Source organism: Ananas comosus, linkage group 24 (assembly GCF_001540865.1).
Source record: "Ananas comosus cultivar F153 linkage group 24, ASM154086v1, whole genome shotgun sequence".
In the NCBI taxonomy this organism is placed as follows: domain Eukaryota; kingdom Viridiplantae; phylum Streptophyta; class Magnoliopsida; order Poales; family Bromeliaceae; genus Ananas; species Ananas comosus.
Window position 1 is genome coordinate 3398459 of NC_033644.1, and position 24396 is coordinate 3422854.

General features: G+C 43.0%; 1 protein-coding gene across 1 annotated transcript; it reads right to left on the reverse strand.

Moving 5' to 3' along the window:
* LOC109728744 (probable V-type proton ATPase subunit H) lies at nt 13136-24396 on the reverse strand. Its single transcript, XM_020259255.1, has 6 exons — nt 24239-24396; nt 16190-16351; nt 15893-16018; nt 15658-15783; nt 14779-14958; nt 13136-13696 (listed from the first exon to the last, which is right to left on the reverse strand). Exons 1-6 carry the CDS (start codon nt 24365-24367, stop codon nt 13448-13450), a joined length of 972 nt encoding a protein of 323 aa, XP_020114844.1. The 5' UTR covers nt 24368-24396; the 3' UTR covers nt 13136-13447.

Sequence of the window (24396 nt, forward strand, 5' to 3'; positions counted from 1 at the left end):
AGAATGAGTATTACCTACTATGCAATAATGAAACCGGCAAGTATACTAAATGTACCAATTCATATCATGAGCATGTCCAAGGCCAATCAACTACAATCCTACAGTAGTAGTGAATTGTCCGTATACAACACCGTGTTGATTTTCATTTCCAATTTAAGGACCTACTCAAGGTAGTCCAGCCTTGGGCCTTAAGTGCCTTGGTTAGCCCAACATGCCCTACCTCCTTGGAATGTGTTGTCCCACTCCGAACCTGCGCGTAGCTTCCAATACCGCACGAGCGACACGAAGTCGCGTAGGCTAATCTGGAGTGCCGCTTGTAGGGGAGCAACCCTCACAAGCATGTGCGAATGAGCACAAATGCAAGCCAGCGTATCCAAGTCTGCAAAGTGTCCAACCTCAATGGTCTCTAACATGGGATTCATAACTAGCACCCGAAAGACTAGTCTAATTCACAAGAGCAAGTCGAACATTCATTACGCCTAGTGCCCCTTGATGACACTTAGACAACTAATGTTCAACATAACCCCACATCCCCCTCCATGAAGCTCCTAACTTCACTAGTTCCACACATGTCCCGAGCCTCAATGCCGCTTGAAGACATTAGCTCTCCAAATTCACATACAATTCTAGTTGATACTCTATATGGCAATTTGTCCAACTTTCATGGTCTCAAATAAACTTAGGTTAAATGCATAGTCCAAATCTTATTTACATTATAGAAGTTATGAAAACCACACTCTCGTATAGAATGCAATGCAACCATAGGCCCACCAAGCTATCTCTCTTACTACATAGAGGTCCAAAATTCAGAAAAATATATAGATACATAGGCCTTGTTAAGCATTCTAAAATTCACAATAAAATACATACAATAGAATATGAATGCTTTTCCATTTAACGATACTTAATTAAGCAACAAAATGGAGAATCCATTGGTGTGGCTAGGTCAAACACCGCCACCGAACCGTCGCGTAGGGCCTCCCGATTCGCCGAACGCAAAGTTGTCCCGAGTTCAAAATACCCCTAAAGTATTGAGTCGACAAGATACACGGGCATTACGATCGACTATAAGACAAACTTTAACAAATTAACAAAAGGGCTTAAAACTCACCTAATGTGTGGACAAATCTCTCCTTAAGCTCCAAAAGAGATGCAAAGTTCCTCCCAAATCCAAGCCCAAGGAAGGTTCTAAACAACTAATTACAGCTCCAAAAGCCCTTAGATTCAAAAACGCCAAAAAAGCCCTAAAATCTCATTCTAGGTTTCATCTCAAAACCATCAATAAAAAGTCCATACACCAAAGAGAGCGATAATTGGATTACCTCTTAGAAGCTCATCTAAGCCTAAACTCGTGAAAAATCCCAAGATCTTCCCTCAACAAATCCACCCAAAGACTCAAGCCTCCAAGCTTCACAAATGTAGAAAAGCAAAGAAAAGTGGAAAAGAGAAGGAGCAACACTTAAATCCCAAGCTAAAAAGAATCAAATCCAAAGGGGTGAAGGGGAAGTGCCCTACCCTTCCTTCCTGCAAAGGTGAGCTCAAAGGAGGGCCCTAGAGGATGGGCTGATATATAGTAGACCCACAAACGCAAAAAACACCCTGCAGTTGAACTGCACAAAATCAGCCTCCTTGTACGGTACACGGGCTCTTGTACGCGCGGTTACAAGGCGCCACGAAATGCAAACTCCGAGGCTGGTCGCGGGGTCTCGGCTCTGTACCGGTACAAGCCCGATGGCTGACTGGTCAACAACCATCAATTCTTGTACCGGTACAAGACCAACCTTCGTTCCGGTACAAGCTCTGCTGCGGGCTAACACCGAGAGCGGTCCAATGAGATCCCAATTTTGATTTGGTACCAAGCTTAAAAACCACAATTCTCGGGACTTCGAACCGCATAGTCGAACACTGGTCCAACGACCCACCAGAAAGTCCTGAAAAAGCGCGACAACACCAGATCAAACACTCCGAAACTCGCAATTTGCAATAGGTCCAGTGTGTTACATCACCCCTCCAAAAAAGGGATTTCGTCCGCGAAACTCAAAAACAAACCAAGGTACCTCAAGCCCTCCCATCTAAAAAGATGGCGATAGCGCTCCCCGCAGTGCGCTCTCCAACTTCACAAGTTGGTCTCGCGCTCAATCGTGGTGCTCCAAAGCAACCTTTCACCGTAGGGAATTCTCTGGTCCGCAATCTTTCACCTCGCGAGCCAAAATTCTCAAGGGTTGCTCCTCAAAGCTCAAATCCTCCCGCAGCTCCCATAGGTGTAGCAGCCAATACATGACCGGATCGTGGATGTACTGTCCGAAGGACCGAATATGGAATACATTGTGTACACCCGATAGGTTTCGGCGTAGAGCGAAATCTATACGCTACCGGGCCTACAAACGCTCCAAAACCTCATACGTGTCCAATATAATCGGGGCTCAACTCGCCGAATTCCAAATTTCGAATTCCTTTGGTCGGCGAGACCTTTCAAGAACACCATGGTTCCCATCTGAAAATCCAAGTCCCCTCGCCGCCCTGTCACATTAACTCCTCTGCCTACTCTGGGCTGTCCACAAATCGCTCCGACCGCAATGCGAACCTTGTCCTCTGCCTTCCTGGAGCACATCTGGCCTAAAGGCCAAGTCCACCGCCCACTTCCACTCCCAATGAAATGGCGATCTACACTTCCATCCAATACGTGCCTCAAACGATGCTATCTTGATGCTTGCTTGATTAACTATTTGTTATAAGCAAACTCTGCCATCGGTAGATCGGCGACCATCCTCGACATGAAAGTCGATCACCGCAGGCTCGAAGCATGTCCTCCTGAGAATCTGTAATCGTAACGCTCGACTGGCCCTCACTCTCCTGGGGGTGAAAGCATAGTGCTGGAATCCAAGCGCGCACTCTGGCCAGAGCGCCTGTAAGCTCCCTCCAAAAGTAGGACACAAAACGGGGGCTCGATCTGATACTATGGACAGTAGGTACCCCGTGTAAAATCGCACAATCCTCATCCACAATAAAACCTGTGCGAAGTCTCTCACACAGTCCAAGTATGGATACGGTAATGAAGTCAGCGCGACTTCGTCAACCGCTATCCACGATCAAAGCCCAAATAGTGTCGTGCCCCGCCTTGTGAGTTGGCAATCTCCTTGTCCACAGAAGCCAATGGGATCTTTTCCCCACTTTCCACACGTGAAATCGGTAGGCTCTTGCAGCTTCCCCGCAGGAACTCGGTGCCCCCAGCCTCACCTGTGTTGGCAAGTTAAGCCATCTGGCAACAAACTCAACCCACATCCTTTTTCATCCCGGCCACCCAATAAAGTATTTCAAATCCTTTACAGATTTTGGTGTCCTCCACGGATGTATACCATAACGGCTCGTGTGCGTCTGAAGAATACCTCTTTGAATGCCAAGTCCGCGGTACACAAAAGTCGTCCCGGAAACGCATCAATCCATCACCGTCTAAGGTAAATCACCGATGAACCCATCCAACTATCTTAGCTCAATCTTTTGCAACTCCGAGTCGGCAGCTTGCTTTTCTTTAATTCTATCCAACAATTGTATGGTTTGCACCAACCAATGTCAATCAATCCTCATAGGCGTGTCAGGAGCCACCACCCTCCAATCTCCAAACCGCTTCATCCTGTTCGATCAACACGGCGGTCGAGAACCCACAAGCATCGTAAGTTTCAGTCGATTTCCGACTTAATTGGCATCTGCCACCCACATTAGCCTTGCCCCCGGGTGGTAAAGAATATCAAGTCATAATCCTTGAGTATCTCCAACCATCCGCCTGCCTCAGTTCAACTCCCTTCTGAGTAAATAAGGTACTTTACTTTTGTGATCCGTATATAACTTCGCATCCGCCTGCCGTATATGGTTAGTGGCCCGCCATAAGGCTTCAATGCAAAGACCCACGGCCGCAACTCCAAGCCCGTTAGTGGGGTTAATTCCCTGTTCATAATCCTTCAATTGGTGAGATGCATACGCGATCACTTTCCCTGTCCTGCATCAAAACACAGCCAATCCATTAAAGGTAAGCATCCACTATTAAATTCACATTACCCTGCTTGCCATGTAGTTGGCAGAGGTTAGGACGGGCAAAGCGTCCAAGTCGCTGTGCCTTCAACTCTGGAATCCTTTCACACGCCATCAAATTTCCAAAAAACTTGGGCCCCTTATGCGGAGTCTCGTGAGGAGTAGATAATTCTCGCAAATCCTCGACAAACCGTCGGTGAGTAGCCGCCAGAACCAATAAGCTCCGTTATCTCGGTCACCTCGTCGGCCTCGGCCATCCTTAATAGCTCAATTTTTCTCGGGCCAGCTATGCCTGATCCTGAAATCACGTGGCCCAAAAACGCCTACTCTCTAACCAAAATTCACACTTTTCAACTTGGCTAGAGTCTTCTTCCGAAGCAACTTGAATAAAGTCTCAAGTGGTTTCTGATCCGACGTCATACGAATACACTAAGATGTCGTCGATAAAATACGAACCTGCTCTAAATAAGGCTTGAAAACACGTTCAATCCATCAGATCATATCCATAAAAGCTGCCGGGGCATTAGTAAGCCCAAACGGCATAACGGTAAACTCATAATGTCCATACCGTGTTCTAAAAGCCGTCTTCGATACATCCTCAGGTCTGATCCTCAACTGGTGATACCCAGACTGTAAGTCAATCTTGGAATATACACAAGATCCCTGGAGTTGATCAAATAGATCATCAATCCTCGGCAATGGATACTTGTTCTTAATCGTGACTTTATTGAGTTCACGTTAGTCCACACATAAGCGAAGTGATCCATCCTTCTTCTTCACAAACAAAACCGGTGCCCCCCAAGGTGACACACTCGGTCGCACAAAACCCTTGTCTAGAAGATCCTGCAGCTGTGCCTTCAGCTCCTTCAATTCTGCTGGTGCCATCCTGTAGGGCGCCTTTGAGATTGGGGTAGTCCCGGGGACGAGATCTACCACAAACTCAATCTCCCTATCAGGAGGCATGCCTGGAAGCTCTGCTGGAAACACATCTCCAAACTCCCGCACTACGGGAATATCCTCAATCCTAGGGGCGTCACCCTCACCCCGCAACACAACAGTAGCCAAGTAGGCTACGCAGCCTCTACTAATCAATTGCCGAGCTCGAGAAGAGCTAATCGTCATCACAAACAATGAACAGATCCTCAAATAACTTCTCCATCGCACTGACCCATCCCTCAACAACCCAGGCCTTAGTGCAACCGCCATCGAAAATCGGTGGATCAAAACGGCGGAAACGAGCCAACCTCTCCGTCCACCGCTCCTGCTCGGCCTCTGTCAACTGTACTGGCCCCCCAGCAGGCGCAACTGGCACTACTGGAAAGGCTGCTGGCGGAGGTACTGCTGCAACTGGTACTACCACTGGAGTAGTCGGAGGTGGAACAGATGGCTCTGGTGCCCTCGGTGCCGAACTCTGGGACGAAGCTAGCTTCTCACACATCCTCTCCAACAACTCCCCCTGCTGCTTCGTCACCACTGTCAGGGCGGCTAACTGTGCACTCAAGTCCGGGGATGTACTCGTCTCCTGTTGAACACCCGGTTCCTGCTGGACACTCGGCTCCGCATGCTCAGGCATCTCGGAAGGTCCCGCACGATCTTGCGACAACTGGGCACGCTCCCATAACGACGGTCGACCTCGGCGACGATACATAGCTGAAAGGAACAAATCGGGGTCAGATGAAATATAAACACTCTCGACCCAATCAACGAAAGTCTTGAAGGCGGTCCCTGTTTTCCTCCAAAATTATGTTGTCTGCAGCGAACATAATTTCTCATGCCAAAACAGGCACTCCTTCAATCAGTCACCCCACTCTAGGAGGAGTTAGAACAATTAATCATTGACTTTCGCAATAAATTACGCCTCTCGCGTCTTGCCTTCCTAAGGTTTGCCAAACTTAGATTTTCTAGGTCCCAACGACCTAATGCTAAGCTCTGATACCAACTTAATCTGTCACGCCCCGAATTACACGTTCCCCGGGCACGCCGACAAATCCGCCGTATATAAAGGAAATTTCTCCTGTATACGAACCGACAGCTGTACCTGTAAACCGTACAATACTAACAAACAGTAGTATAGAGCTGTTAGAGTAAACAGAAGCTAAACAAATGGAGATCCATATACATAGTTCAATAACCAAAAATACAGAGCTACTCGCACTGGCGAGTTAAGTATACTATGTACATAACTCAAAACAAAACATCTACCTGCAGTAGGGGCACCTCTAGCTCGACACGTCTGGTAGGGCTCTAACTCGCGACGCCCTTGCCTCGTTCCTGATCTGCGACAGCAGCAGCCGACGACGATGGCTCTGCAAAAATAGGGGGTAACAACAGGGCGTGAGAACTACTGTAAAAACAGGTAGTCCTCAGTGGGTGCCGCCCTCAACAACATCGGTCTACCCACTAAGTCTACAGAAAGGAGCAAAGATAGTAGTAAATGTAGGAATAAAATCTACCGCTATGAATCACTACACTATTATGCTCTACACTAACCAACTGTAGGAAATGTCAAATCTGACCCAATCCAATCGGGACTGTAAACCTACCCGTCCCTGCCCAGTTGTGACTATCCAGCTACCTCCACACTACTAGTCCGTGGAGAGCAAGTCCAACCAGCATGAGCGACACCAACGCGAAAGCACAGCGCCCGTCTCCGGAGTGGCACTCATGGGAGCTATCCAACCGAGTATGCAGCGTATCTCTGTCGAGCTCAATCAGGCTCTCAAAAGCCAAAGTCCAGTGACCGACTCAAACTGGTCTAACAATCAACAGGTAACGTGCCCTCGGCACAATCCAACGCCAAAAAGGCGATACGGGTCCACCGTCAACCCCGACGGCACCCAACAGTCCGGAACAGCCTAAACGCTATTTTAAAAAATTCACTCGGCATCCCCGCACGAGTGTAACTGAAATCTAAACTACCTGAAATTCTCAATATGATGATACTGCAACAGTATAAAATCATACAACGGCCCCTAGGGCTAAATCAGGTAGTTTAACATATGCCGATTGTTATCGCATTTTGTCCTAAGTCGAATCCAAGTCCAACATGTATATTTATGGTTACAAGTCATGTTCTCAATGCTGATTATTTGTAGCCATGATACGATCAACAACCTGAGTTACAATATGATTTACCAGAAACTCGAAAATCATATATGTCGACTAATATATACGTAGGAATAAACCGATGTAACCCACCTCGATCGCTGAACCCCGGCAGCGAGGAGGTCACCAAAAATCCCCAAATCCAGTGGAAAAATCAGGGTGTTCAGCTCAAGTTCGAAATCGCCCTGCACACTTCGCAACAAAGACTCCAACTCAAATTCTGACCGAAACACAACAGCAGAGGAGAATATAATTTCAACCCAGCTAACCTTCAACAAATCCAGCAAATAAGGGCTTCGTGGATTTCTGTCAAAGTCCAGAATCCAACGAACCAAGTCCCGTCGAAATCCGACGTTCCTACGCCGAGTACGAGCCGAAACTCTGACGGTCGACACTGAAAATCAGTAAAATCAGCACGCGAGCTCAAAATCGTGCGTTCAAGTAATCCAAGGAGGAAAGTTAGGTACCCACCTCAACAGCGAATCCAGCGCCGGTGCGACGTCGAGGACGGCGAAAACACCCCCTCGCCCAGCCTCCTCGCGATGTAACGGCCGCAACCATATGCTCGAATGGCTTGGCGACGCGACGTCGACGTGGAAATCGAGCTCCGCGGCACGAACCGAGCTCCTCCTTGCTTCGGCCGAATGGAGAGAGAGACTTAATTACAGAAGTGCATGCACACCCTCTAAATAGATAAGCATGCAGTGCATGCATGGGGCACGTGGCATCCATATATATATATATATATATATATATATATATATATATNCCCCCAGCACGACTTCTGGAGCTAGAGGGATGAGGCTAGAGCTCAGAGGAAGGGTTTTGCACCTTCGTCATTTTCTCTCTCTAGGGTTTCTCTCTCCTCAAGTAGAAATCGCCTATTCGAGCTTCTTTCGCGCCGCGCTCGACACTCGCTGATGTGAAGACTCAAGAGAAGTATTTGGCACATGGGGAGAAGACTTCTTATTGAATTTCTGTGGTCCTATCACAAGGGGAAAGCTGAACTGCAGCTTTATAAAGGTAATTAGCTCAACTTTTCTTTAGTTTGCGGTTTAGTGTCGGATTTTGACGCGTTATGGTATCGTTGCTTCCGCTGAAATCCAGGGCGTGACACGCCATATGTCAACAACATGTAAGGCGTCTATAATAATGCGATAAATAAAACAGAGATAATACAACAAGTATAATATCAGAGCATAAATACTTATAATTTTTATAGACAAGTAGATAAATAAAAGAACTAAACAACTAATATAAACCATTAAGTAGGGTATACAACACAAGATCCACATAAATAAAACTAAATACAAAAGTAGTGGTCTCTACACATAGGGTACAAAATGTCTCTCTCTCTCTCCAACTAAAACAAAAGGACAGATGACCACCTAAGAAAATGCTCTAAGCTACGACTAGCTAAATGCGACCCCCTTGCCGCTATCCCTAACCTCTGCCGGAGTGAATGACTCTGTAAACAAAAGTATCAACAAAATAGGAATGAGAACTATTAGTTAATAATTCCCAGTGGGTAAGCCGCCGACCTCAGCGAAATACACCACTAGGTTATAGAGGCAAAGAGTAGTATAATGAAACTGAAATAAACATCATGTATATTGAACAAATATTAATTTGCTAAGCTACTATGCCTCTAATTAGCATAAAGTTCAACAAGTGATACTGCTATTCTATCATGAATGAGTATGTCCATAGAGTACACGAATATGCACTAAGCATGTCCAATAAGTCCACGAATATGCACTAAGCATGTCCAAGGAATCCAGCTACTATACACTACCTAGTAGTGATTGTCACATTATTCGGTTTAAATGTCATTTTTTAATTCCAATTTGGGACCTACACAAGTATAGTCTAGCTTGTGCCGCCTAATGGCCCGTAGTAGTTCAACATTCCCCCACTAGGAATGAGCCTGTCCCACGCCGACCCAATAGGCATCCAATCCCGCACGGGTGAGCATATATCGCGTAGGCCAACTCCGGAGTGCCGACTTGTGGGGAGCGACCCTCACAAGCATGTGCGAACGAGCACAATGGCAAGCAAGCATGATCATCTATCTCAAGTCTACGATCGTCATGTCTAAAATAAGGTATAAGCAATAGCAATCCAAAGGTCTATCTCTATGTTATAGCGTAAAAGTTTAACCGTTTACTAAGTCGAATGCTACTTTATGACATTAATGTTCTCTATATCTAGTACATGTCCTTTGTTCATAAGCATATAAAAGATTGTCATTTTACTAAATATAGCATGATTTCCAACATAGTACAAGAATGCCACTTCACATGCAATTTACTATACAATTCTCTCTCTACTACATAGAGGCTATAAAATATGATACATGACATGTATTTTAGGTATCTAAAACTTCATTTATGCCTTATCTAGCATGAATATGCATGATTTTTTATTTTAAACCACAAGATAAAACATAGGGGAAGTTCACCCATTTCAGTGAGATCAAACCAACCAGATACCCCTCGCAACCCCTTCGTTTGCGCGAACGGAGTTGTCCACAAGCCTCTTAGCTCCCTAACAAAAATTCCAAGAAGGTTTGGAGCTTCAAACGAACACACTAAAAATTTCTCATAATCCAACCCATAAATAGGTAGAAAAATATCTTAAATGGTTGAAAACTCTTCCAAAATCCAAATGAAGGTTAGGATGCTTCTAATCCAACCTAAAAGAGAGTTCTATACTCATCAATTCAACCCCAAAGACTACAAATCAAAAACCCCCAAATAAAACTCTAGTTTTCCCAAAACTAGGTTTCCTTTCAAAACCCAAGCAAAAACAACAATCATATGTAGTAAAAAGGTTACTAACCTTAGAAGAAGCTCCAAACCAAGCTTGGGTTGAAGTTAGATCCTCTACTAGCTCTCTTCTTTACTTCTAAGGCTCCTCTAAGGCTCAAGAAGCTAGTCACCATGAAGAGGAAAAAGAAAAGAGATAAAAAACCCAAATCAACATGAGTTTTGGAGAAGAAATCCAAGGGAGAAAGAAGGAAAAACTCACCTCTTCCTCTCTAGTCTCAGCACAAAGAGAGACATGTGAGGGAGAGAGTATGTTATAAGCATGATGTAACAATTCCCTCAAGACCCCTCAAAAACACAGAAATTGCAAACTGCACAAACTGCAGTTCCTGCACTGCATACCGGTACGCGGGCTGGAGTATCGATACCCGGCCACAAATCCCGCAAACCCGAGCCTCTGTCAAGCAAACAGATTGCAAGGTACCGGTACCCGCGTGATGCAGTACCAGTACCAGGCTCCAGTACCGGTACTCAAGCGATGCAGTACCGGTACTCTGCCTCGTAGAGCTCAAATCCGAGAGCACATCTCTTGATTGCGCGACGGGGTTCCGGTACCTCTCTTTGATACCGGTACCGAGCACCCCAAAACCTGCAGTTTGGAGGTTTTGGTGCTAAGTACCCACTCTCGCTCTTCAAGATGCGAGTAATAGGTCGGAACACGATCAACGACCCTCAAAAATACCAGGAATAGCTCGAAATACTATTCTAACACTAGAACTTTACAATTTGCTAAAGTTTAGTGTGCTACAGTATGCCTGGGGGCGTGCTGGCCCAAGTACGGCCCAAGACTATAGGTGGGCCAGAATGCAGGCTAAGCCTAGCGCGACTCAGCATGTGCAGGCCAAACCTTCTCTCGGCGCATTCAAGTGGACTAGGGCTCTGGCCCTGCACACGAGAGGACCCTACAGGCCCAGGCATGCCCCCGAAGGCGTGGGCAGGCCCCTGCAGGCCAAACGTGTGGGTTGGCTACATCATCCTAGTGCGCTAGCCAGACCTACATGCAACCGTGCATGCAAGAAAGCCTAATCTAGCCTGGCTCACTGCTCTTGGTCAGCCCTACATGTGAGCCCCCTCTCCTGTATCATGCACTTCTAAAATCGAGCGGAATCTACCAATTATGACTCAAAAAAATAGCCAATTTTATTTATTTTCTTTATACAAATCAATGCAAATTTATCGTTTAAAAAATAATAGTTAAAGATCTATTCGATATCAAAAAATGGATCATCGAACGAAAACAAGCACTATAAGTCTCTGATACCACTGCTAGAAAAAATATAGTCAAATCAAAGCGCAAAAATCACATAGATTTTTACATACCTCTTTGATATGGAATTAATGTTGCAATTATCAGGATCTGATCTCGTCTTGTTTTACAAACTCCTTGATCCGCCAACAATCTGTCTCAATTTCTTACACATTGTTCTTTTTTGTCGCGATTCGGCTACTAGAGTCGATCGCAGCACACCGCCCAAATCCCTAGGGTTTCTGATAGTGCCCTAGAGCGAACCCAGGAGAGAGAATTTTGTGGAGAAATTATTCTATTTTTTTTTGTATATCATATGTGGCCAATACCAAGGATTTAAGTGCCGTGGCATAGGGTCGTACCGGAAACTTGCCGGCACGGGGTCGTGCTGGAGTACAGCAAGGTGCGTGCCGAGCCATGCCGATGCGTGCCGATCAAAAAAATTCTTGTGTGCCGACACATAATAGCATGAAATATTTATTTTCTTTAGCAACAAAATATTCTAACTATTTATTATGTCTTTTTATCACATCTTTTGAACTTTATTGAGGAAATTACTTACTAATTTAAAGAATAGAAGGTTTTGAGCTGTGCCATCGGTACGGGGTCTGTATCGTGCCGATATCTAGTTGGTACGGTACGGCACAGTGGATACGGGCCATGCCGACGGGCACTTAAAACCTTGGCCAATACCTTATGTATTTATAGACCATAGGGGAGATATTAATTCTAATCCTATTTTAACTGAATCTCACACGGATAGAGATTTAAACATATTAAAATCTATCTATTAGATTTATTCCTTATTCTATGTGGACTAAAAATATTTTAGATAAGTCCCGATGTAGACAAATTCTAATAAAAAGTTTAAGCGATTGTAAAACATTGGCACTTAAACATCATAATACAATTTTATGTATTACTGGCAGTAAAGACATTGCATCGTTTACTTCTTAAGCATAAAGGCATGGTAGTATTACTTGATTACAGTCTTTTTATTCAATTATTGTTATTCCAACATTCTTATTACTCATTCCTCAGTTATCCTAGTGTGGTAGTGTGCCCCACTCAGCAGCGATACCTACCGGAGATTATTTTACATAGTTCTTACACTCATTGTTCGTTACTACCTTTGCAAAGCATTCTAGCACGAGAGAGGTCCGGGATCATGGCAAGGGCATTGCTTGATAGCTAGAGCTGTCCCACCCACTTGAACCACATCAAGGTGGTCCGTATTTCACCTTTTGGGAGTTTAGGTTAAAATAGTTCTCACATTCATTGTTCGTTACTACGTTTGCAAAACATTCTAGCACGAGAGAGGTCCGGGATCATGGCAAGGGCATTGCTTGATAGCTAAAGCTGTCCCACCCACTTGAACCACATCAAGGTGATCTGTATGGAAGTTTGTGTGTGACGGAGAAGGTGATGAGGTTTTTATATTAGACTAGCTCACATTTTGTATGCGTTGGAGTTGTATGCTATTTTGGAGATGAGTTGTGTTAGAGCTATGTTCTTATTCGGAATATATTTACGTTGGATTGCATCTATTTACGTGAAGTTGATGTACGCTCTAAGTTAATTCAATTGTTATGTATGTACTATTGATATCTAACTAGTAGAATACACACTATATTTTAACGGATGATTGATTGATTGTAGTCTTATACTTGCAGTGATGATCTACTACGCACGGCCCCCAATTAGACTTTCGCCAAAACCCTGAAGCGCAACAGCAGTATTCTTGGAAGCCTATAGCAATACTATTTTTAGAAATTCCAATCCACAGCAGTCCAACACAATTAAGTGCCCTCTTCAAGCAGAATCATTCAAGCACAGAAATTTTACCACCATACAAAACAAAAAGAAAAAAGAAAAAACGATAGATAATATGCAGCAACAAGGCAACACCAAATATACATATCGCACAATGTTTCACACTCAAATGCCGCAAGAAATCAGGCAGCATGGCAAAATATGTATTATTGGGTGCAGAAAACAAACAGCAAAGATTTATTACATAGAGCAAGCAAAAAACATAAAATACTCTTGGATCCCCAATTTCAATCCGAAAATTAAAAAAAAAAAAAAAAAAAAGAAAAAAAAGAAAAGAAATCTTCTCCCTTCAGACGTATAGCTTTGGCTTTGCAATAACGACAGAGTGGCTGAATCTTCACTACACAGCATAATCTACCGATACATTTAAATAAAAAACAAAGCTCGGCGGAAGAGCATTTTAGGACTTCTAAGGCTGCAAAAAGCTGGCATATTTGGCACCAAGGAAAAGCCTCTGCACGCAAAGGAGTGCATTCTTTCTCACTTCAGCATTTTCGTGATTCATGAGCTTCATGACCCGCTCTTTTGCCTTGAGGTCGGTAGCAACTATCCGCCCAGCTGGGTGGTACTGAATGAATTGGGACAGGTCATAGCAAGCAACGGCAAGTGCTGTTGGGTCACTCGACGTATCAAGAATTGTGACGAGGACTCGCAGGATCTGCAGCACAATATGTACAAATTTCTAGTAAAATACGAAGAAAGATACTTCGGTCTTACAACATAAGCCGATGCTTAAAAGACAACTGAGAATGAAAACCATTTGTTAATTGGTTGTTTAGGGTCATGACAATGACACCTACGAGTGACAAGAAATAAGCAATCCCAAATTTGAAGAATATAATTATCCAGAAATCAACTCACCTGCACAATGCACTATCTTGAAAGTCAATGATTGTTAGCAACTTATTAAGGTAAAACTGTAAAAAACTTGGGCCTGTTTGGCCAAGCTGTTGGAAAAATAATTTCTGCATATTGATTTTGGTTTGAAAAAACAATTTTGGTTAAAAATTGTAAAGCGTTCGGCTAAGCCTAGATGGAAAACGATTTTTTTAAGTGATTTTGTAAAGCTATTTGGCAAAAAAAAAATTGCTGTTTACAAATAATAAATTTTCTTTTTTGCTGAATTTTACTTTAAAATAATTCAAAATTTAAATTTAAAATTTATAATTTGAAATTTAAAATCTAAATTTGAAATTTGAAATTTGAAATTTAAAACTTTAAAACTTTAAATTTAAAACTTACAATTTTAGATTTTAAAATTTTATAGTTTTAGAGTAAGAAGTCTAATAAAAGCAGATTTTCACAGCTCAAAAGCATCCCATCACATATTTCAACTCTCGATGGGAATTTAAAAAAAAAAAGGAATGAGAGCCTGGACCAGGAAAGCTTACTAACACTGAAAATTAGGAACAAGACACAGAAAGCATCATCCGTTATGTACACACAGTGTTAACTGACCCAAAAGAGTTTATACATCAAAATGTCACTTAAACCAGAGATTCTTCCCATTATATTTACAAAACCCTGTTACTAGACTTCAAATTATGGGCAATTGCATACTATAGACCAGTTACTAGACTTCAAATTGCAAATCTTGGTTGCAACCTATGGTTGCAATGTTGCAAAAGGTCACAATAGCTTGAAAGCCTTCCCAAGGCTTCAAATGTTTAAAATGGCCATAAAAGCATAGTAAAAGGTTTGCATTTAACTTTTAAATAAATAGTCAAGATAAACAAATACCTGGAAATCATTCTCTTCGAAGTTTGTAATGTTCTCACGCCAGAATCCAGGATCCTTGTGCATAGGAGACCAGTCAAGATTACCCAGAAGGACTTCTTGCTTATATTTCTCAAAAGAACTCAATCTTTTGATGTTGTCTCTGAGCCCTTCTTCGAGCTGATTCAGTGCTTCCAATAAATCCTGAATCCCATCAAGAAACAATTGAAAACACACATCACGGAAAGTTTCTCGCAAATACAATATATATGAAAAGGGGGAAAAAAGGGTTCTACCCTAGTTCTTAGGTCGGACTGAGTATTTATGAGAAATCAGTTGGTGGTTTGTTATATTATAAACTTTCTGGAAAGAATTGAAGCATCACGGCTATCACATATTATGAATTTATTATGGCATGAGATTACTGACCGCAGTTTGGATTTTAAAAACACATAAAAAACAGAGTTTCAAGAGCAAATGATTTTCCAAATCTAGCTACACAATATTTGAACCAAGGAGCAACACAATATAAAACCGAGAATATGATAAAACAGCTCAATGAAATAGCACCGAAAATTAAGAATCTGAGGGTTAAAATCCTACTTTGCTCCCTGCCCTCCCTCATGCACCCCCGACCTCTTGTACTCACCAGTACACAAAAGACCATATAATAGAAATATGAGACAGCTTATTTCAACGTACTTGCGTTTCGTTTGATTAAGAAATTTTATTTGAACCACGAATAATATATGGCTAGACAAATCTCCTTTATTCACCCACATGGCATATCCAATATAGATACGGACATGCCTAAAGCATTTAAAGCATACAATCACCACAAGAAATCAATTTCATGCGCTCTATTATTATTGTATGTAATGTTAACAGAAGTCAAAAATTCACCTCATCGCTCCATGCCTGAGCTTTTAAACTTTGGACTATTTGTGGCAATCCAAGATCAATCATTTGAGCCCCAAAAGCACCCTTTGATAGCAAATTGCGGAAGGTCAATACAATAACCCTAACCACCTTCAATACGTACAAGCCATTAACGATGTTAGATACTTATTTAGTGTAGAGCATTAGTATAATTTAGCGTAGATTACTAGTATAAACATAAAAACGTGAACAAACTTACTTTCTCTTTAGTAGATCCTTTTACAACCTCTACAAGTCTTGGAAGGACCCTAGTAGTGGCCATGTACTCAACTGCCTTACCATAATATGACAGAAGCCAGATACAGAGGCATGTTTCATAGAGAAGCTGCAAAAGGACAATAAATTTGGTATGCAAACACCAGGTCATGGCACATACGACAGAAACTGAAAACAATTACATTCAAAGCACAACAGGTGACGGAATCTGCAGGTTGATGCTATTGACCATATAGTAATATGATAGGACAAAAGCACAATACAAAATGAAATAAATTACCTGAATAGACTGCTGAGTGGATGCTGGAGAAATTAAAGGAACAAGCAATTTTATGCCGTCAGCTGCGACAAATGAAGCTCGAACACTGCGTTCTCTAAGCAATGTTGCTAAGCTATTTATAGCTGTCGGAACAGAACTGCCGGGGTGAGAAGGATTCCTCAACTGCAAAATAATGCGATTTTATCAGGAATAGAAGATGAAATTTAACTTACAGTTCTACTATCTTCAATTGGCAAGAAGCTTGACAATTTCGTTCCACTCTCGCAAGGTCATCGGTGGCTATTTATGTCTACCTTCCAAGGGTAACAAAAGGAAAGAAAAAAAAAAACAATTCACTTTAGATGTACCCAGAATTCCATCACATAAAAAAGGAAAATACAAAGTATGATGCATATCTGACAATCAGCTAAAGTATTCATAGCTGCCAATGGGCTGAAGTAGTCAGCTGAAATATAAGTACTCCAATATGAGATTTTCCTTGCTGGTACTGTCATTAAAATATCCCAAAAACACAGTACATCAACATGCTATTTGGAATAGAAGATAACCAACATATATATGAATATGCTACATAAGGCGTATAGTAAGGAATGTGCAATCAACATGCATATAATCGAAATGCCATGTTTCATATCCATAATATGAGTTCCTAATGTCATGATTATCAAGGAAGCAAGGTGAATCAAGAAATAGATGACATAGAAGGAGTTCAACGATTTCTGGTTAGGTCGAACCCACCAAATGGTTTCTCGAAAGTCTTTTGTTTCCTCAATCAAAGTTGTGTATAATGAATATGTACAATAACCCTAGAAATCATTGAATTTAGGGTGTCATGATGTGTAATATCGCGACCTTCCGGAAGCATCTTTTGGAGTGTCGATCACCCTCGACTCTCTCATGTGCATTGGGAGGGCCGATCACCCTCGACTCCCATTATGCGCCGGAGTGCCGATCCTCTCAATTCCGCATGTGGTACTTGGAGGGATGATCTCCCTCGACTCCCAGTGCACCAATTGGAGAGTACTACGATCTCCCTCGGCTCTCTATGAGGTGTATGTCAACTGATTGGAGAGTAGTACGATTTCTCTCAGCTCTCCATGAGGTGTAGTGTAAAATAGAACCAATCAAATAAATGGTTAAAGACATGAGGTAAGTGGAGAAACCTATAACTAGCGGCATAGTAAGCATCTGGAACACTTAAGGCATGGCAGTTGTAAGATTCACTTATTGCATTTCTAGTATAGAAATATTTATTGTTATCAATATCTATCTACTAATGCCTCCTTTGGACCGAATGACTGTAGAGCACCATTCTTAGTGGTTGCACCCACTGAGAACTATTTGTAGTTCTCACCTCCTGTAGTTTACATTTCTACGGATCTTAGCATCGTTGACAAAGCAAGTGACCGCAACAAGAATGTCACGGAGCACGGGAACAGTAGACCTAGAGAGAGGTCTAGAAGTACCCTTTATTTTATGAATAATCAAAGAATTGTACCATTTTAAGATCAAAACTTGTAAACTCTAAGGCTACGTTTGGTTCGGGTATAAGTAAGAACTGCTTATTCCAAGAATAGGTACAAGTTCAGATATAAGCAAGAACAAGACTAATTTTGCATTTGGATGAAAATTAGATTTTTCCTGGGAATAAAGTAAAGTGTTTGGATGGTTAGATTGGAACAAAGGGAATAAGAATTATAATTTTAAATTAAAATTATTTTATCTAATTAATTAACATCAAAATATTACTTAAAAATAATTTAATAAATTAATAAATTTAATAGCTACAAATATTGTATAAGATAGTGAAAATATATTAATTAATTAATTAATTAGTTATAAAAAATAATTTAACTTTTTAATTAGTTGGTAAATTATTAATGCTAGATAACTAGTAAAAAAAATTAATTAAATTATTATTATTATTATTTAAGCAATAAATAATAATTTAAATATATTAATTAGATAAATTAATAATTTAATACCATAATTAAAATTAAATTTAGACTCTAATTAACCTTGTTCCCACCTGGGAATAAGCTTGTTCTAGGGAAAAAGGTAGAACAGCAGTTCCAGTCTTATACCATCTTATTCTAGAAACCCGATAACTACTGTTCTCGGATACCAAACGCAACATTTGGGAACAAAGGGAGGAACAAGGGCTTATTCCCCTTTTGCTCCCGAAACAAACACTGCCTAAAGAAGTTAATTTTTGTGAAATATACAATTAGTTGTAGACTTTCAAATATTTAAAGTTGAATGTTTTCAACTTAGTAGTTGTGCTCTGATATTATATGATATTATATGTATACATATCGTGTATGATTGTACAGGTTAATGCATAATTCCGCTTCGTGAGGGTAGAAAAGGCCTTGGCCATTTGGCGGATCTGCGCGTGCCCAAGCGGGCCCAGTTGGCAGTCTCGGGGCATGACACGGACTTAAATTAGTTAAATACCAACCAACAATACACCTTAATGTCATTACCATCAAAGGGTTGTTAATATTATACTAACAAAAGTAGAATTCCTATCGAGTGCAATTAGGGACAAAAAATCAATCCACCCTGAATCTCACCAAGATTCATATTCAAATGTACAAAACCCTTCACTTTTTCTTCGAAAAGAGTGAAATATTACTCGTGTAAACTTTCAGCCCCCTATTAACTATGTTTGGTACGCAAGGTGAACTTTTAAGAAAGATATAAATTTCACCTCCTTTTAAACCTCCAACAATACAAGGAAAAAGAGAGGGACTAGATTAAAAGGATGTTAAGAGAGATGAAATTCATAATATATAGGAAGCGAGAAAATTTTGATCTTTTTTACACTATTTTTTACTCTCTCTTTATTTTCTCTCTCCCCACTCTCCTCATTTCTCTCTTTATTTTCTCTCCCTATTCTCTCTCCACTTTTTTCACCCTTTTCTCATTTTATGTCCTTAATTTCTCTCTTTAACTCTCTCATCCCTCTCTCCTTACTTATCTCCCTTCACTTTCTATTCCGTATCCCTCTCTTCACTTCTCTCATCTCTATCCATCTCTCTTCACTTTTTATCCTCATCCCATTCTCTTCTCTCTCCATTTAGTCCCCACTCTTCCTTCACTTTCTCTCTCCTCATCCTTTTTGTCACGCCACGCAACCGCCAATTTGGTCGGTTCGGGCATGTACACAGACGTCGAACGGACAGAACTTTTTCCCTGTCCGCCCAAGGCTCCACAAGTTCATAACATGTATAAAGAATTGCCCAGGAAGAATTACAATATACATGACTTGCGCGAGGACAAGTAACAAGAGCAAGTGAAAGTAACTCCTAACTATTACATCCATTCACTAAACTTGATTACATCTAACCAAAAATACAAATCCTTTACATCTGTCTTTATATACAATTTTAGCTCCCAAAATACATCCTTTTCGTCATATACAAAAGATGAAATAAAAGAACAACTAATGCACGGGTGTCCACTACCTAGGGCGCTATGCTCTTGCCGCAATCCTCGACCACCCCGCTCGCGCTCGGATCTGTAAAAATGGTGGGGTGAGAACTACAAGAAGTTCCCAGTGGGTTCGGCCGCCAACCACGCCGACTTTCCCACTAGGTCCAATCAGGCATGAGTAGAAGAAAACAGATAGATAGATAGTCATTTCTAAACAAATGCAGCTACTATGCCTGGGCAAGGATAATGAAACAATATATATATGATGCTCATAATGCGTGCAGATTGCCTTTGCCAATACCCAATCCTCTTGGCTAACCCGTAGGTTTAACCCAAAACTCACCAACCAAATCCTTACTATCGGAGAGATACCGCTACGACTCGACGGGACCGTCTTCTAGGGAGATACCTATAAGGACTGAGATTTGACAGTGTAACTAAACCCTCTATTGACGATGTTTTTGTGTGTATTTTAATTATAAAAGCACTCGTCAAGTTTCGGGAGAAAACGAGTTAGAATGGAGATTTTACGCGATCTTTACTTTTCACTTAAAGTGAATAGTAACCTCGGTTTCCGGAGAGGCCAAGGTCTAGAGATGGCTTCCGGCGCGTATCGGACTCCGTTCATAGCGATCCAATAGCTCGTTTTCAATGGTCTAACTATTCTGGAACCATTGACGCTGACGGATTTCAGGTTTGACGCACGGATTTCGAGAAAACTGGAGATATATATATTATATGTATTTTTGTGCGGGTTTTGCCATTTGGAGAGAGGACTGCCATTCGGAGAGAGGACGGGTTTCACCGCGAATCTGCGACCAAACCAGGCAAAACAAAATCGTGTATTTGTTGTCTCTGTTGTGCTAATCTCATTGGTGCGATCCATTCACAAATCTGACGGACGGATCTCCTATAATCGCGCGTTGATCAAGGAGGGGTCATTAATGGCAAAACGGTAATTTTGCTAAAAGGTTCTACATTTTATGTACAGTTTTGCGTGAAATTGAACATTGAGGTGTGTTCGCGCGTTTTATTCGCGCTGTGAGGGACTCGGGTTAAAATATCTGAGTTTGCTAGACTTATGCGCAATTATGCCCTATGTATATATATAGTTTCTAGGGTTTTACACATGCAAACCCTAGCCCTCCTTAGCTTAGCTAACCTAGCCGCCCTATCCCCCCCACCTCGTGCGCCATGCGTCCCCAGCCGCCGCCGACCCAGCCCGAGCATGCTAGTCGCGGCCACCACAATCTGCTCCTTTCTCTCCCTCAACTCCTCCACCACCTGTGCCGAGGACCACCAAGGGGGGGTCTATACCCTCGGGCCCCTCTGGCAGTGACCCCTGATCCTCGGCGACCGTCCCCGCCTGTCGCCGCCTCCTCCGCGCACTGCAGCTGCCACCCTAGCAGCCTACGGCCGGCCTGGGCAAGCTCGGGTCAAGGAGCTTTAGCTCCCTTCCAGCACCACCGCCGCCACCTTTGGTTGGCTGCGCCACCCTCCCACAACCCTCGACAACCTCCCCCGCCGGCCGCCGGCCCTGCGGGCCGCCGCTGCCGCCTCTGACAGCCTGCGGCCGCCCCAGACCTGCTCGGGCCGAGGGTGAAGCAAAGCCTCCCCCTCGCGCCGCCGCTGCCTGGGATCGGCCGCAACGCTTCCCTCCGGCCTCCGACAGTCCACTGCCATCGCCCCTGAGCTCCCCACCGGCCGCCATGGCCGCAGCTGCTCTTGAACACAATCCCTAGCCCGTGCGGGCTCGGGTTGCTCCACCGCCACCGCCACCGCCGCCCCTCGCCGGCCGGCGCGAGCCCTGACCTCCCCACATCGGACGCACCCGTCGGCCGGCGGCGCACCCGCCGCAAGCCGTGTCGTAGCTCCCACCGCCCCGGTAAGCTTAGTTGAGGGTTTTTGGTTGCTGTTTTGGGTTTGCGCATGCTTTTCCAGCGATCCGAGACTGTCCTGCTTGTGAGCACGGTGGTCGCTGGTCAATGCTGATCATAATGCTCACCTCACTTTGAATCAGCGAATTCCGAAACTGCATTTTTCGGCACAGTTTTCCACGAGTGCGAACTATTCGTTGAATGTTCGGATCGCTCCCGCGCCTCCCACAGTGAGCCGTTGTGCTCCGGATCATGTGCACGGCCTCCGACACGTCGAGACCTGTCAGTACGTGTCTCGGCGGACGTCGGAAGTCCTAGGTTTGCGTTAACGAGCCAAAAAATCTCCCGATTTACATAAAATGATAGGATTTTATGTAAATGTAGGGACTTTTATGCAATTGTGCATCTTGTGGCTACTATGGGCAGTACGTATGTGTATGTGGTGACCGCTGGACTGATTGTCCAAGGTCCGATAGCTTTCACGAAAATCGAATAGCGATTTCGGTATGTTTGTCGGCGAAATTCACCGGCGGAACGCGGTTTCGGTTCGGATTTCATCCGAAGGTGTGTTTGCCCTGTGTTGTGTCGCTGAGCCTTGTCAGCTAGTCACCATCGTCATATCGTGAGTTCGGAGATGACGGGTGAGCGACGATAGGTTCTGGTGTCGAAATTGACACTTCCGGGAACCCGAATCCAAACAATTATCAGTCAATAATTGTTTAGTTGTGTAATCTTGTGTTTGCTGCCAAGACGTCCAAATCGGTGTGTTTTGTGGCAGCGGGTGACTCGTGGCACGAGTTGGTGAATTTCGGGATACTTAGTTGGTCCCGACGGCGTCCCGGTGTGATTTTCGGAACTTCCGACGAGTTACAGTAATCGGTTTAAGGAAACCAATTTTGGGGATTTTGGTGGGGTTCGTGAGTCGTGTATTTTGGATTTGTGGGTTGGATACTAACCCGGTGGATCTGCGTAGGTCCGATTGACTTGTTGCGCACCTAGGTTTCCGACGCGATTGTGACAGGTGGGTGCTTCGAGCTGGTAGTCGGTGAGATCGTTTCACTTTTCTCTATTCTTCTATATCAGTATCGTAGTCTCTACATGTCAGTTATATTTGTTTATCATTCATATCTATGCCTTGTTGCTTGCATTACAGTAGTTGTTGATAGACATGTAGAGCAGGCTTGCATATGTTGTATATCTGTGGACCTTGGGTCCAGGCAACACATCGACTCCTTTGTCGTGTGTTTCGATCTAGTTGATTGTGGTTCGGCGTTGTATGTCCTTGCATCTGGCTTCAACCAACACATCGACTCCTTTGTCTGCAGATCAATATGGCAGCACAAGATTGGGTTTAATTTTGGATTATATACCCTTGAGGGTTTTTGTTACAGTAGTAGTTAGATTCTTGCTCATTTACTTTCCTGTTTCTATTACTACTGTAGTTGCTCTTATATCATATTATATACATATCTGTTGTTCTATCTCCTTTGTTTTCCAGAGAATACGATTTGCCTTCATGGCTCTGTCGTACCCACTGGAAAACCTTGATTGTGATTTCTTACCCCCTATTTCCCCAGGTGGTTCGAACAAAGAGTTGGCGTCTGGACCGACGGGAGGACGCCCTAGCTAGGCTACAGTAGCGGTCGTCACCCTGGTAACCTTCTCTTTCTGCATTTAGTAAATTGAATAATGAATGGTTCAGTTAGATGATCACTATGAATGTTTGGATATTTGTGAACTGGTTTGAGTTGATGTGTTTCTTTTATGCATGCAATTGGATTTATGAATCTTTAGTATTGTATTTATACGTCGTGATTTTCTGCCCTTCGAGTTAGTCGGTTTTCCAAATGAAGTTTCCGAGTGGGAAACAGTTTTAAAAAGCTTTCGAATGATTTTTATGATTGATTAATTAGTGTTTAAAAACAAAGCTTTCGGGTTCGGAGCACTTTCAAATAGGATGTCTGTTATATTGTGCATCGCATCATCCAGCGCTTAAGTAATGTTTAGAGGCATGCATCATCTCTAAGGATCGCTAACTGTATAGAAATGCATCGCATAAATTGCTTGTGGATTGGTAAATATAGGTTGTTGCTGTGATCCTGATGTTGTTGTTGGTACGCCGAGTAAATATAAAGGAGACTCTGTCCGTATGGCCAGAGAAACTTTGTATTTGTGGCGGGTCTGTACGTCACGTGGGCGGGGTTGAATTCAAAAAATAAAAAAGAGCACGTTTTCCGCAACTCTGGTTTCTAAAATGGTATTTATTATATAAAGGTTTCTAAAATCGGCCCCGGGGCTTGACAATACTGCTACGACCCAGTGATGACCATTCCGGAGCTCATCGCTTGAAGAGGAGCGACCGCCCTCAAGCCTAAGACTATAGATGAGTATGATCCAATCCACAAGCCATGAGGATGCCATGTCCACTACTGCCACAATACACAGTGTTCCATTCACTAGCATTCAATGCCACAAGGTGCTATTTCAATCGTTTGTCACAATGTCACCATATTTTCTACCTTGGCTAGGTTCTTATCTCAATTCATGCATCTATAGGGTTCCCAAGTGTCCAATGTTCTATTGTCAAATCATATGCATCTTTACACGAAAAGCATGCAATGAGTAACAACATGTTTACCATTTAACCCTGCAATATATAAATCCTACACATACATGCTCAAATGGTGACTTAGACATAAAGAGAAATCTAACTGTTCCGAATAGCACCACCCACCTCGTAGGGATGCTGAAGTGCTAGAACCCGAGTTCCACGATTTATGGTCCCCGATTTCCCTCGACCCACGGCAAACGAAGCCAAAATGAGGTTTTTCCTCAACAACTCGACGTAGACTCGTCGGAACATCGATCCGAGTCTTCCAACGCGTCAGTTTA